Here is a 16,458-nt window from a genome sequence, read left to right as displayed (position 1 = left end):
CTTCGGAAAAATTAATAATCGCATTGTTGAATATTGTTGAAAGGTCAGAGTAATACTTTGTCGAAAAGTGACGAAAACTTTGCGTGTGAGCCTGAAATCGATTTGGTGAATTTAGCTACGGCAGTTAACCTTTGATTAAAAAGGGAGTACAGAAAGGCCAAATTACAAGTTAGTAATAAGTATTGTGCCCATGGCCAGATTTATTGTGAGTTATAAATGAATCTTCGGTACCACTGACGTGTTCCTTACGTTTCAAGGTTCTTCCTTCCTTCCTTCTTCGGTATTACTGACGTGTTCTTACCTAGCACTGATTTAAAATTACATTGAACAATTTCATTGAATTTGAAGCTAATCAATTTGTTCTATTTTTCATGATGTATTCCGCGTTCTGGAAGCATTTATTATAGAATTGGACGTGGGTAGATATTCTAATAATTGCGGTACCAGCCAAGGGAGTACATTTAAAGTACAAGTATTCAGTGAAGTTCGAAAGTTTTCCAGAAATTAACAGTTATTATCAAAGTGGCATATGACAGTGCAAAATGTCACATACTGCATCGAGCGAAGTCTCCGAGTAATTTGAAGCCTAAAGCGGACTCCGACAAAGTTATATCCTGCCACCAATATTTTTTATACTGATTATACGTGAGATTCTCCATGCCGTCTTTGCTAGCCCAGGTGAGAGGATTCAATGAATGATGTTACCCCTCTTCAAATGCCAATGAGCTCTGGATTTGAAGGAGGAAGCAAGCAGAGTCAGTAGTATTTAAAATAAGAATCAATCAAGTAAAGACTCCCAATCTGAAGAATCTGCAAAGTCATCCCACATTCGACCAGCTTCACATGAATAAACGTCCTCGAGGACGTTGAACAGTTCCTATATCTTTATAGCGTTGCTTCTGGGGACGGCGATACCAAACTCGATATTGCTCGAAACTTCCCCTGTTTTCGAATCTGGAAACCTAACTATCACAGCACCAATATGCGATTGTGTCCACCAAGAATATTTTTTCTGCGCTTCAGTAAAGAGGCAGCATAACTAGAGTTATCGCTTCTTTTATTTGGCAGCTATCGAAGTACCCAAACCTGAAATATAATAATTTCAAACAAAAGATATCATCAGCGTATTGGCCACAGATTTGCAGATATGTTAATAAGACGGGGGAAGTAAGGGTCAACAAGTGACGCATTAGGAAAGAACTCTAACTAAATTCGGGCTAAACCATGAAACCGGAATCGCCTAACCCAAATTGACCGATGGGTCACCCTAGAGCTGTTTGGTGAAAAACGGTTTGAGAAAGCTAGTAGGATGGCGGAAAAATATTGTATTGTGGTTAATAGGTATCTCAACAACAGAAGTATCTAAGGGCAGCTCCACTGAAATATCCCGCTGACACTCGCTTGCAATCCTTCGTACTAATCATTGCCATTAAATGCTGACATTATACTTTTTATTAAAGAAATGACCACTTGTCGGGCAATGCAAATTCACAAGAAAATCACAGCTTTGACTTATTTTAACTTTGGTAGTTTAAGTAGGATTTGCGCGAAACTTTCCATAATCACGGCGTATTTTATGATAATATTATTAACTTTATCCGAACAAATAACCGCATAGGTCGTATTATATAGGATGACAACAGATACCGTCGCTCTTTTTTATGTACGGGGGGCTCATTGTGTAAATGTCAAGCTATGTCCGAATCACGTATTTGTTCAGACAAGACAATCTGGAAGAAAATTAAAAATATGAGGACGGCCGAATTTCGCTTAGTGATTAGGTTCCTTACCAGGCAAGTAATACTATTTTGAAAGACATGTAATTTGTTTATGGCGATTCTTGCTCAAGAGGACGCAGTTTACAAGTGCCCCAATCCGTTCAGCCCAGGTAGATATTCGTGGGACGATGGTCCTAGGTCGACCTTCCGGCCTAGGAGACGCTGTCAGTACAAAAGATATTGAACAAGTTGTTTGGGGGTTAATGATGACTTGCCCAATAAACGCGGAGAAAATAATCTTTCGCCATTACATAATTTACAATATATTTCGCAAAGTCTTACTCTTCTGTATTTCGGAGTGGTCTTTACAGTGTCAGCCGCTGTTCGTTGTTCGAGCGAGAAGAAAGACATGTGGGCGGCATCGAATGTGAAGCGCACATCGACGCTTGCCCATGATGGAGGTGATAGGACCGGCGGAAAAGCGTAGGTTTCCAAACCGTGTGCAGCACGGAATTCAGTTCCACTGACAGGCGACGTTGGTGGCCACAGTTGAAAATCTATTATTGAAAAACGCTCGTTAGAATAAGAAATAGCGTCCAGGGGCATCACCTACAACCATTTTATCAATCCTAACAATTTTGAAGAGTTGCGTATTGCTATCTTTGTAGCGAGAACAAAGTAGACAATTTTTAGTGGATTGTTACTGTCGATGAGCCCTGGTTTCATCATTGTGTACTTGATTTTAAACAAGGCACGAAAAGAGTCCAACATCACCAAAGAAGCTGAAGGTTTCCCAGTCAGAAGAAAAGCTCATGGCTACAATTTCTCGTTTAATCCCTTTGTAGATACATTACCGTAGCTTTTCCAAATTTTTGAATAGTGTTTGTCCTTCCTCAGTTTATTTATGTATGTAATGACATACCCCCTGTTTTCCAGAAAGTACTACCGAAGTCTTTGAAATTATTCCCCTTTCTATTTTGGGCGGAGGCTACCTTTTCTTAAATTCGACACCAAGTTGTGTCATGTGTCAATATGTTCATTCGATTTCGAGAAAGTTCCCTTGATGTAGCAAAAGCTTTGAAAAGCAGTGATTTTATGCAACAGTAGCATTTTGATATGCTACAACTTTACTAATAATTGCATAGATTCCACCAAACTTTTCAATATCATACCAACTATAACATATTTTCAAACCTAGATTGTATATAGTAGTAATACAACGACGATTCTTTTCAGATTTTCTGAGCATTTAGTTTAGTTTTTGCCCTTTCTCGGTTTATGCCAGATCTCCGTTCTTCTTTGACTATCCTAATTCATAGCCAAAGTTGAAACTGGAACCTGCTTGACTAAGTGTTAATCGAAATCTCTTACGCAATATTACCAGATATGGTTTCAGGTAAGCATACCCGTGGTCCCTTTCCATGTGTTACTCGCACATAGCTGCGCAGGAAGAATATTAGGACAGAATATTCTCATAGTCCAGGGGTTTGAAGAACGGTTTGGTAGTCCACTTAAGTCCCCTATGAAAAACGTCACCCATAACAAAAAAGATAATATCGATGACACAGTGCAAGGCTATCAGACTCCACTTTGTACCTCAAATATGTTGCGATACTTTGCCTTGGTGTAGAACGGGATATTTTGCGTTAGCATAGGTCGTTCTTATAATTGCTATTAATTTACCCGGGACTTCCCTTCTGTGTAGGGTCCGTTGTTGACGCTACCGAAAGCCTTTCCAAAGCCAATGGAAAGCAGGTAAAGCAGAGATCTGACTCCTCACGCTACTTCAGGAGGTCTAGAGAGGAAACCAGAATGCTATCCGTCGATTAAGCTCTTGCGGTGTTCCTTGATCTGTTCCAGGTTTACTTTAGCTATTATTTTTGCGACGGTAATTATCACCATGCAGATACTTTCTAACCTTGCCAACGTTTCAGATTCCCAAGGTTTCCGTATAAGTGGAACTAATAGATTTGCAGAAACTACAGAATCAGCGAGGAGACCGGTAACCCCAGCGGTTTTGCTATGCAGTAAGAGTGAGTGAGTGGATTCGCAGTCTAAATAATTTCAAATTTATTTGCAACAGCAGGCTGCATTGAAATGTTGCGGTCACTACCCATTTCATCCATAAGAGGCGGAAATCTTTCAAATATCATGGGTTAAGAGCCGTGAGCCATCCCTTCTGCCTCTTGATCTGATCGTTAACGTCCTTCACAGGATTATCGAATGATTTGCGACCATATTCAAGTAAATTCGCGCCCACTTCCACTTGGTATTCCATGGTACAAAATCCCTGTACCACAAGAAGGCAATATGTACTGCCCAGAGTCGCTTAGACCCAGAATGTGCAGGTTATATCGTTGGAATTTTCTCTCGTTTTTAAGAAAGCAAGCATTGATATTGTTGCGAGGATACCATCTAATTCGGGTGAGTTCAGTTGTTTGAAATTTCCTAAAGCCCATCTCATTGTAACGCTCGGGATGACGCGGTTAGCACGTTTCGATACCTTGATCAGTTCCGTTTTTTTTCGATCTTTTAAAGTTTTTCGGGGCTTTGTTTTCATTTCACCGGCTTACATCCCTTCATGAGGTGACTATCTTAACCGGAGAGCTGGCCTCATATGCGTCAATGACGACTCTGTTGAGGTAGTCTACAATTGTCTCCAGTTGCAGTTCCCTCAAGGTGCCCAAAACTAGCCTCTTCTTTCTCACAATTTCATGGGTATGCTTCAAGGTTTCAACGTATTACAAGTTCTTAATTACATCCATGTTTCATCTCTAGTAATGACGGTTTTTAAAAAGCTTTCATTCGTTTGCCTTTCTTAGCAGTTCTTCACATACGCAGACTCTGTCCCTATTTGATTTGATCAGGACCAACTTTTGGGCCGCTGTTAGAATTTTTTAGAATGAACCAAATGAAATGCTGTATCCCTCATAAGTCGAAACTGTTGGCGTTCTGAGCAAGGATCGTTTGAGGTTGATTTTCCACATTCTTTGACGTTTTAGCGCATTCGTGACACTCAAAGCGCAGACATGCAAAAAAACCACGAAATTTACAAGTAGAGGAAAATCTCTTAAGTTTGTTTAGAACGTCTTATCAGCAATCTAAAAAAAAAGCTTTACTCGAGAGGACCCCTAAGAGCTAAACTAGCAGACGACCCCTGGCGAATCAGAAATAACTATGAGTTGTTTCAAATATTCGATGAAGTGAAGATAAGCAAGGTTCGGTACCTGCAATTGCCACGTTCAAGGGATGGACGGCAATCGGATGCTTAAAAGATTATTCAAAGGACAGCAGAAGGACGGCGACCGGTAGGGGAGCCGCAAATGCCCTAGACAAATTCTGTTGATGACGACCGTGCACCGTCAACAGAATTTGCCCATTGGAAGAAGACACCGGTGGTCGAAGGGTAGTATAGGTCCCAGGGCGGAAAACGTGGACTGCTTGAGCAATAGAGCATACAACCGGGAAAAGGCCTGCTGGACTAACACTAACAGCTCTACCATCCAAGTCCATTTCCGCCTCCAGGTGATGATCATTCGGAGTTCTTTGTTAACGGAAAGCGACACATGGAGAATGATGAAGGCGGGTCTCCCGGGCCTAAAAACAGGACAAATTGTATGAACTGGCCCTCCATATTGGGGCTTGGATAGGGCTGATAATCAAACAGTAAAACAACTTGCTACGAAACTACCAAAGGAGTCTCGGACTGGATGGATGTTACAACGACGAACATGGCATCGAAAACCAAGTAAAAGTTGACGCATTTTCTCATGAAACGTACGTTGATACCCTGTCTCAATATAAGACTGATGTAACAGTGTTACAAGAAATTTTTGAATGTTGAGTGAACTGAATGCCAAGGTGGACTCCGACAACACTTTGTTCGGGCATATGATGGGGAAACTGGGTGTTTTTGACCGCAACGGTAATTATCAGAGGTTCGTGGATTTCTGTAACTTCCACCGCGTCGTTATTTGTGGAATATTGTTCGAGAACCGAACCTGCCATAAGGTCAGTTAAGTTTCAACAGTGCCGCACAAGCAACCAGATCGATCACTTTGCGATCAGCAGTAGAGGGGACCCGTGACATCGGCTTCGATGGGGATCACCATTTGATGCTCGCTTACGTTTTCTTGCATGTTGCGTATTTCTCGCAGAGTTGCACAGCTGCAACCTCCAAAAGTTAAAGATCAACCACTTGTATAACCCAGTTGTCGCTCGACAGTTGGAGAGCTATTTTTGTTAATTGGACTACAGATATACTGAATAACTCGCCTGGAAACATCGATGAGTGTTTCGCCCCATCAAAAATGCTCTTTCCTCGGATAACATACAAGTTGGTCACGCCTCAAAGGGTCATCTAAGATCTGGCAGACTGCGGAAACGTGAAAGGGCACCAATGAACACAATGGATTGAAAGCTCCACTGGCCTCTGGACGGGCGTGACGCGCTCGAGCACCGATATCGAACGGAATACCGAGAAGATCAAGTGACAAAGGGAATTTGCTATTGCGCTGGTCAGGAAAGCGGAAGATGTCGCAGATCGTAATGGTTTCCGAAATGTATACGGTACAACGAAAGAGCTTGCATGTGGTCAAAAATCTTTCGATAGTCCTGTAAAGGACGTCAAAGGTAGACTTTTCATCCAAGATGATAAAAACTAAAAAGGTGGAGCTAACATTTTACTACGTCTATTAATCGTAGCATATCCCGTGAAGTTTCTCCTTTTGTGGATGAAATGGCAAGTCACCGTAACATGCAGATACGGACTGTTCCTCCAAGCAGAAGATCGTTTTGGAGCTTTGCGCGCAGTTTAGATCTTCGTTTCACTTGTTCTTCATTGATTTCGAGAAAGCTTTCGACTGCGTGAACGAGGGGGGTATCTGGAGTGCTTTACGCAGAAGGAGCTTCCAGGGAAATTAACAGATATTATCTTATCGACATATAATGGCCAAAATGTCCGTGCTTCACAGAGGTAAAATCTGCGGGGATTTTTGAGATTGAAAGCGGGGTCCGCCAGGGTTGGACCTTGTCACTGATATTGTTTCTTCTTGTTATCGCTAATTTTCATCATGCCGCCTTGTCCGGAGGAAGTCAATTGACAATGACATCTTTCCTCAAACACCTCGACTATGCCGATATTTGCTCCCTTACTGGGTCATCGACCTTGGCTAAATGGTGCTAGATTTGAGTTGGATTGAAAATGAACAGGAACAGAATCAAGGTTCTCAAAGCGACGGGTTATCCCTGTCCACATTAATGATCTGAACATCACAAAGTTCGGTCAAATTATATATCTTAGAAGCGTGGTATCTGCCAACCATGGCACCGAACTGAATGTTGCAACATCAAGACCAGGTTGAGACTGTTCTGCACTAGTGTTCTTTCTTTGTTACTATGTGGGAGAAGCACATGGAATGTGAACTCCACTGTTACCCAAAAACTCCTAGCTTTCGCTAATACCTGTCTGCGTCGTATCATCGGTATGTGATGGCCTGACACTATCTGAAACTCACAACTTGGATGGCGCACAAGCCTGACACTCGTACGCATTGTGATCAGAAGGCGGAAGTGGCAGTGGATACGTCACACTTTAAAGTAGGGCGACAATCGCATTGCGCTACGCTATGTAGTGGAATCTACTTTCCCCTCCCCCGGCACCTAGCGTAGCTCGGTAGGGGAGGAGTGCTAATCTCTCGTGAATTTATGTATGGTCCTGAAGAGCATTTCAGATAATCACGAACGATGGCGCGAAGGTATGGTTGATGGCAACCCCATATAGTTGCAATGGATCCCAACGCAAGAAGCTATCCCTAAATTATACTGAAGATTTTCCCATCAATCACCGTCTGCACCCGTAGAATGTTAGTGAGTAGGCTGAGTGCGCTCATTAGGAAATAACAATACATACGACATGGCGCCTACCACTACCTCGATTATAGTCTTTGGTGTCACCCTTTATGGTCAGAAACTATCTGAAATTGTTGAAATGAAAATAAAACACTAAGAAATATATCAGGACTGTTTTATACCTGTATATGATTAAATGAGGTCATGTTTCCGCTCTTACGCAGAACTTGGGACTAAAATATGAAGTGAGTGAAAAAAGTTATCCTGTTATGCGCTACAAAATTAGAATTCGGAAGATTTCAGTTGGCTTCACTCAGGACCTAAGTTCATATAAAAAACTGCGACAAAAGTAAAGAAATGAAGCCCCCACAGGTTCAAATTTTGCGGTCTACCAAAAGTTAACTTCTGAAACTCCGCTGAACTTCTCGGAAAATCACCCCAAGGAATTAGCATATCAAAGTTTGCACATTTACCACTTGAAACTCATGCTCCCATGGCGAAGCTCCTGCCTCTACTTAGTAAACAGACATCCTCCCTGGAGTTGATCCTGCTCGTTACATTAAATCATGGCTTTTGTCGGATGCACTTAAACACACATATACTTTCCGCCCTCCACGTTGAACGGTGAAGTCATAAATGTGCGTATCAAAAGCGCACCAAATTTTACTTTGCGTACGGTTACAAAATTTCAGGAGTAATGATTTATACATAATATCGTAATGCATTCAGCACTTAATCGGATTTTCTCATTTGGCATTTATTCTTTCAGTGTCAACGGTATCGGTGGAAGCAGTGCTCGGACGTACCGCGAAACTACCCTGCGATATTGAACCGGAAACCAAGGAAGACCGAGTGTATATGGTGTTGTGGTTTCGAGAGAGCGCCGGTAAACCTCTTTACAGGTACTTTGCATTAATATTTACTACTAGCACTTAGGATAGAGGGGATGCGATTTATTGCGATGGAAAAACGCCTAGGAATCAATATGGGCACCTGGACGTAGATAGTAAGAATCGGGTCAGGGATGCATTGAACCAACTTTCAGGATTTCATTTTCATATGAAGAGACATGAACTCTAATTCGGTTCGTTACTCAGAAACATCAAATGGATCCTGTTTAGAAATTAATAAATAAACATGTACATATCCTAGCTTCCCCATAACATTAAAAGACGAATCAACCTGCATAACCACCAGAACTAAACCTAAAATAGATTACAATTTCAATAATTTGAGTTAGATGTGAGTCACATGTAAAATGCCGGCATTTCACAGGACCTCATCATTTATCTAAGGAACATTTGCTGTTGTTCGTTAAATAACCAGGATCTCCAGCAGAGTAATCGAAAACAGTTGCCTCTCCTCCATTCTCGTGGTTGTGTAAACCAGGGGTAAACCACTGGATTCCTATAATTTCCAACTTAATCTGTGTACAATTTTGCTCCGGAGACTACCAAATAATAATAATAATAATCACAGCAACACCACCAGCTCCGTAAGATTAAAGTGATTTATTCGGATTACGTAGTTTATGAAACCCACAAAATTCTGCAGGAAGGTGTGCTGGTGCCACTGTTAGTCATAGGTTTAATGTAAACGTATAAATGACGGCTTTTACAAATTAGTGATATATATCAAAATGGGATAAAATTACAAAGCGCAAGTGTGACGCTGTGACTAAGGCAGGACAAAGGATGATTTAGTATCAATATTTTATGCAAATGAAGTGGCTAAAGTGCTCCCTGGTCGGGAATAAAATATTTTGCCCGGCAAGAGTTGTACTCAACGTTGTAAATTGTAAACGACCATTATGGCGCCACGTTAGATATTCAGGGATATGAATATGAAAATTTGTTCTGGGAATCGCTAATTAGTGTGAGGCCTATTTAATCAAATGGATTAGTTAAGAGCTAATTCAATAAACTCGTATCACGAACACGTTCATTTATAAACCAGGACGTGTGGAGTGGTCTATTGGTTCCTTGGTGCCTACTGTTCCTGAAATTGATTTGTCGGCAATTGGCTTATGAAGGTAGGTTTAGGTGAATTTGTATACCTACTGCTCACTCCTTTATGGAACATAAAGCGTTTACTTAGCTTTTTAATCCTAGTAGGGATGCATTGTCAGTATTGGCCAAAATACGAGTACAGCTTCACTGTCCGACCGTTACATTGGGAGAGAAGGCAGCTTCCAATTTTTATTGCTGAGTTATATTCTCCTTTTTACCTCGAAAACAACGCCATGACTGCTGAGGTTATAAGGACCATCCTTCTTTTCTTTAACTTTCGTCATTATGTTTATTTGCTTCATTTGCGGAATTTTGGCTTTGATTTTACTATCATTGACCCGGAGCTTTCATATGTGTTTTCCCTACTTTTCCGGTGCTAGCACTCTGTTATAGCATATCGTAATCGATTAATAGCGGAGAGCTCTCTCGAAACCAAAAAAAGTTGGCCAAATTGACTGCGAAGGTCCATAAAATAGAGACACCTTCTGTATTGTGGAGCTTGGTTCTTGACTGCTCATGAAGGCTTCTGCTCGATTGCGTTCCTTGGCTGATAGATGTACAGAAGTTGGCTGTCTAAAGCGCCGTACGACAGCACCTAACCGAATAAAACCTACTACTGAAGAACAATGTTTGCTGTCTATCTTCAATGGTCGTCTCAGCTGTAAAGCGATAAATAAGCACCAGCGATGCTAACGACTAGCTCTTTCAGTATTGTCTTTAGACCCCCTATTGCATTTTTGTTTGCGATCTACAAAGCTCAGATTTAAGAAAACTAGTTGGTGATTTAATAACATGCTTGCCATATAGCAGGTATTGTATTTCGTTATTTACAACTTTTCCCAGAGTCTGTACGACTGTCGACTGTACTAGTACCTCATTCGGAGTATCGCTAATCGTTAACGTTTACGTTATCTAAAGTCAATTAATTTATATTTCACAAATTTTTAAAATTTTTTATTCCATCATCAACGCTTCTCGTACTTGAAAAGTTCCAGCAAGAAATTTTTCAGTACAAAATCATTCATCATCCCCCGGAATAGATGCAGGTGAAAATCCTTCAATATCGTCTGATTGGCATCGCATCACCCTTGTCAACCAAATGCCATTTATAAATACACCACTCATCAGTTGTCTCTAACCGGGTGTTTCTCCTTAGTCAGAACAAGTGTTTGGATAGCATCTAATGATATACAGCATAAACAAGCCAATGTGAAAAAATCAATCATCAAATTGCTCCATTAAAATTTGTAACACTTAAATTGCAATAGATTTGAGAGCTTTAGGCAAAGGCACAAGATGGTAATTTTTAATGTAAGTGAATATCCGGATGAAAATTAGGAAATTGGTATTATAGAAGCAAAGGGGTGCGAAAACGTGAAAGAAAGCAATGTTGTATTTTAGCAAATTCATTCTCTGGTCAGATTTTCAAAGGACAAGACGAATGAAATGTCGCATATCCCGCAAAGCCTCAGGCAGAACAGTCCTGTCTAACGTTTCTTCTAGAATTTTCCTCACCCATAAATCCACGGCAGTGAGAGAAAGAGTGTTACTGTTTTCCAAAACCCAAAACCCGGGCACAAACATTGTTAGATGAACCTTGTCCTTATTCCCCAAAAGAAATTCGACCTCGTTATAATTGGCTAATGGTTGTACCCTTCAGGACCATGCCCGAATTTTAGTAATTAGACTGTGAATCTAACTTTTCGATCATTACCATTGTTAAAGTTAAGCGCTAAGGATACTTTTTGACATCCGTCGCAGTGAATCCAGTTTAAAATCCTTTAGAGCAAAGAGCAAATACGCTCTGGGAGAGGCCACTGCTAAGGAGGATAGCTATTCATAACGCCCTACATTATCATTATAATCAATGGCACAACAACAGACTTCCGGTATAGACCTGCTTAGTAAGGAGCTCTAGACATTCCGGTTTAGCGCCGAGGCTGGCTGGCTGGTGTCCATCGACCATCGATTGCATTCGCTTTTGTTTTTGTTTTTAAAAATCATTTTTATTTTTAAGAAATAGGTAACAATAGTATATAGATTGGAAAAATGAACAATAAAAAACAATCTTTTAAAATAACAAAAATAACTTAAATCTAATGGCCACTGTGGGCTCTCAAAATTTTTGAATAACGATTTACAGACAGAGAAGAGAAACAGTAAGAAATGAAAATCTAATTTTACAATAAGTTGTCGGGAAATGGTCAAAAACCCGACAGAATTCACTAGGCCTTAGTGGCAAATAAAGAAATATAAAAAGTAATAATAAATATTTGATCGCTTCAAAAGATACTTTTAACTTAAATTATTGTCCTTAAAACTATCATAATTATAGATTTTATATTACACATTTTTTCTTTTTTTTTACAATAACATCCATACAAAAAAAACAAAGAATAATAACGTATATATTTATAAGTTACAACTGGAGACAAAATCAGCACCCGTTCAATGTATACATATTTACAAAGCCCCACCAAGAAACAAATGGCAGGACTGAGCACGGCCACCGCTAACCGGCATCTCGCAGCCACCAGTACCAAGATTTCTCTTTTTCATCCCGCTTAATGTCAATTGCTCTCGCTCTGGAGTATCTCCAGTCGAATCCCGGAGCCCCCACTGTCAAATTCGGGGGGTATTCTATCCTTTTGTCCGTGGCCCGTCTATGTATATGATACATAACCGGATCACCGGCAGAATCAAGAATTAGACCATTCCTGTCAAGATACACGAACGCTTCGGAAGGAATGAAGCCTGTCGTGAGAGTTTTCTCACCCATCATTTGGGTAGAACGGCTGCGAAACCCAAGGGTTCTCACCATGCGAAGCAGATCGCACTATATGATTCCGAATCAATCTGACGATAACTGTATCGATTCTTGGCACAGCAGCAGCTGCATACATCACTTCATTAGTTACATAGTGCTCATAGTTTGACGAAGCAGTCCTATTAAGCCCCGTGCAAGCACGCAGACATTTCCTTTCAAAGATCCTTATTTTCTCCATTTGGCTAGCACTCAAATTAAACCAGATAGCACACCCGTAGGTAAGCACCGGTCTAACCAAAGTAAGATAGCAAATAATCTTAACCTTCCGGCTAAGATGTGGAGCATAAAAGAGTCTTCGAAGAGACATGAATGCCTTGCGAGCGCTTTCTAGCGCGACTTTAACGTGCTCGTTAAATTGGAGACGCTCGTCAAGACGCACACCCAGGTATCTAACGCACTTCTTATGAGGAATGCGCTCTGAACTATCCTCGTTCGCGACAATGTGGAAATCTCTCCAATTCCTTTTCAAGTTCCTACTGGCATACGCCAAGGAATTTCGAAACAGAATCGTTTCACACTTTTGCGCATTGATTTTCATCCGCCAACTGTTCGTGAAGAACTTAATATCATTGAACATCTTCTGAAGTTCAACTTGCACCTCAGTTACCTTCTTGTGCGCCGTGTAGGCTATCAGATCGTCAGCAAAGGCAACAAACGACCTTTTAGGAGATTTATTAAAATCGAAAGAATTGAGCAATTCGCCGGCAAATACCGCAAAAAGTGTAGGCGCAGTCACTGTCCCTTGCTGTAATCCATTCAGAACATGAAATTCTCTGTTAGTAGTGAGATTTCCGTCCGTAATAACAAAGCACTTGCCATACAGCATACTACACATCATCGCTACGAGGTGACTGGGAAACTCATTCTTCAGGAGCCTGAAAATCAGTCCATCCAACCAGACGGTATCAAAGGCTTTCTCCATGTCTATAAGGCAAGCGCCTACGCACTCACCATTGTTAATCCGCCAGCAAATATCAGACGTTACTTTCGTTATTGCATGTATTGTCGAATGTCCAGATCGAAATCCGAATTGCGCGTTCGGCAATAAATCCTTCTTCTTGATATGCCCGTTCAAGGCTTTCAATACCAAAACCTGAAACACCTTGCTCATGTTAGGCAGCAAACTTATTGGGCGGTAGCTTTGAGGGCTGGATAAATCCTTCCCTCTCTTTAAAATCGGGAATACTCGGGCTTTCTTCCATTGTCCTGGAAAAAAGGAATTGTTCAATAAATTATTGAACAAAATGCAATAATTACGAATGGCAATGTCTGGTAAATGCCTGAGGACCACGTTGGGAATGCCATCCATACCGGATGATCTCTTATTGTTTACTCTTCTGAATATGGAAGTTAACTCAACACATGAGACAAAGTAATCAATCAGATTATCACTCGGTATGAGATCAGCCTGCAACGCAGAGCTAAATTGGAGAACTGTGGTGCCGTTCAGGCTATATTTGAAATTGTGGACATCTCGTTCTACAATTTCCGAAAGTCGCGTTGGCTCTAACTCCGTTCTGGGCCGATGCACCGATTCAAAGTGCTCCCCTATAAGTTTGAGTTTCAGAGCATCATCCATCACGATGTAATTGCCTTGCGCATCAGCAGTTACACTATTCGTGTCTATACCTGAGTCAATAAGGTGTTGTATCTCGCTGCCACCGACTTTAATTCTCGGCGCAGTTATTCGTGACTTCTTCCGGAATAACGTATTTATCTTAGTAAACATGGAATCTGGATCGCTTGGTGAAATACCCTTTAACTTCTCCCGCCACTGGGAGTTCACTTCATTTACGTAATGTTGACGGATAAGATCCCGCGCGATCTTTAGAAGTGATTTGAACTCAACCAATATGGGATGATGATAGTCCCCATATCTCCGATAGATTTTGTTGACGCGAGTGAGCAGAAGGCTTTTCACTTTTTTCAACCGTTTTATGGCTGCAGTTTCATATCCTTCCATATTATTGCGAGGTTTAATTTTAGGGACGACTTGTTCAATTGTTTCCAGCGTTAAGTTCTCCAGCTTGAGAAGATACTGAAGTATTTCCTCGTTGCTCAAGTTCCTGTCACCTGGTGCAATTGTACTATCGTTTTCCCCATCAAGAGGTGGGCATTCCTCTCGATATCCCCGAATAAACTTCTCTTGGAATTTCTTCCAATTTGTTTGTTTAAAGTTCAGCCTGTGGACGCCACTGTCCATCGGCAGAAGGCGAACTCTTCGTCCATCAAACAGAACTTCAATAAGAATAGCGTTATGATCGCTATCGTAAGGAAGAGTCTGTAGTTTCCGTTGAGGATTCCTAAAATTAAAGTTCAAGCGCGCGTCAGCAATGCACAAATCCAGATAGGAATTTGCCCTGGGCCAGGTTGGACTCTCTGACCCATATAATTCGCATTTATACTCTATCTGGTATTGCTCTATCCAAGATTTGAGGAATACCCCTCTGGGATTGTTTGTGGCGTTTAGCCACGAGGTATGCTTAGCATTCAAGTCGCCAGCTATAATATAGTAATTATGCAGCCTATTCAGTTCGAGTATCGTAAACAGAGAATGGAATTCCTCCCTGAACTTGGCTCGGTTGTTTCCCACTGCATAGACTGACAGAATGTATAAATTCCCTCCTCTAGGCAGTGAAAAAAGAATACATGAGACTTCGATACACTCAAAGGTTTCAAATTCAGGCCTATTAATATGCCTGAAACGATAATGGCGACCCACAAGTATTCCGGTACCACCTCCCCCATCACAATTTCGTCTATCGTTCCTCACGAATTCAAAATCCTTGAATGTTATCGAATGCCTCGGATTGAGGTGGGTTTCTGAAATCAAGACTATGTCAGGCTGTTGTCTGGCAGCGAAATCAAGGAGCTCCGCTCTTCGATGGATTCCTACGATGGAATTCACATTAATCGCGATGATCCGGAGACCATCCAGTGGTACCGCTGTGACTGCAGACCTAGCAGCGGGCATGCTGTTTGTGTAAATATTCTGTTATGCTATTTATTTTTGTATTGTGTACGTGTAGCGTATGCTGCATGTTTTCACACATGGTTAGTATTTTATTGAGGATAGTGTTCATCCCGCCACTTGCATCTTGTTGGGGTTTCTTAGCTCCCCCTTGTCGAACTACTTCTGCAAATGGGATCCCCGAGACGATTGGTGCCGAAGGGACGGTACCATCCAACGCCGCTGACACCTTCGTTTTTTGGGCCGATCTCGGTGCTTGCTGCCTTGTGACCTTAGCATTGCGGTATGCAGGACATCCACGGTACGAAGCCGGATGCCCTCCGCTTCCGCAGTTAACACAGAAAGTTGTTTCCTTGCCATCTGCTTCAGTCAGCGAACATTCAGCTGCGGTATGGTCTTTCCCGCACTTTACACATCGTAAGGTCATTTGACAGTTCACTGCCGAGTGACCATAGCGCTGGCATCTTCGACACTGGACTATTTCGCCTCTTAGCAGGCGCTCAAAACGAATGGCCTGGTAATTAAGCGACCTGATGCCGATCAGATCGCTTCCCCGGCTCTCCGGGCTTATCTGCACGAGGAAGTGCGGCAGGATTTGTTTTTCCAAAACGGACCTCCTCGTACTAAACCGTGACACTGAGAGGAACTTAACCTCAGTTCCCGTCTCCCGGAGCATTTTGAGCACCTCGTCGGGCTCTTCCTCCGCATCCAAGCCTTTCAGAAGGAAGGTTTGCATCTTCTCTTCCTTTGGAGTGTAGGTGAAGTGAGGAGCCTTCACTCGCTCGAGGACCTCCCGTGCTTTTTTGTAATCTGCAATTTTATTGCATTTGACTTGGGCTCTCTCGGCCCCCGTCTTTTTAATAACAAAATTTGAGAGCCCCGCGCTCCTATTAAGTAGAGTGGCTAAATCTCTACCACCTAATTTATAAACATTAATGGGGGGCACCCTTTCCCCCTTTTCTTTATTTCGGGTGCTAATTGTATCCCCAGTCGGACTATTTTTTAAATTTTCACTCGTACTTGCATTATTTTTTAAATTTTCACTCGTACTTGCATTATTTTTAACATTATTTAATATTTTTT

The 16,458-nt window shown here is 41.6% G+C and overlaps 1 protein-coding gene across 1 annotated transcript in view; it reads left to right on the top strand.

Annotated features, from left to right (window-relative positions):
• Positions 1 to 16,458, top strand: part of LOC119656877 — a 528,228-nt gene that overhangs the window by 207,370 nt on the left and 304,400 nt on the right. The window contains exon 3 of the mRNA XM_038063542.1: positions 8,338 to 8,470. Within this exon, the coding sequence (XP_037919470.1) occupies positions 8,338 to 8,470 (133 nt within the window). The remainder of the gene's footprint in view (positions 1 to 8,337; positions 8,471 to 16,458) is intronic.

The sequence above is a fragment of the Hermetia illucens genome, chromosome 5, assembly GCF_905115235.1.
Source record: "Hermetia illucens chromosome 5, iHerIll2.2.curated.20191125, whole genome shotgun sequence".
Taxonomy (NCBI): domain Eukaryota; kingdom Metazoa; phylum Arthropoda; class Insecta; order Diptera; family Stratiomyidae; genus Hermetia; species Hermetia illucens.
This window is presented reverse-complemented; position numbering and strand designations above follow the sequence as displayed.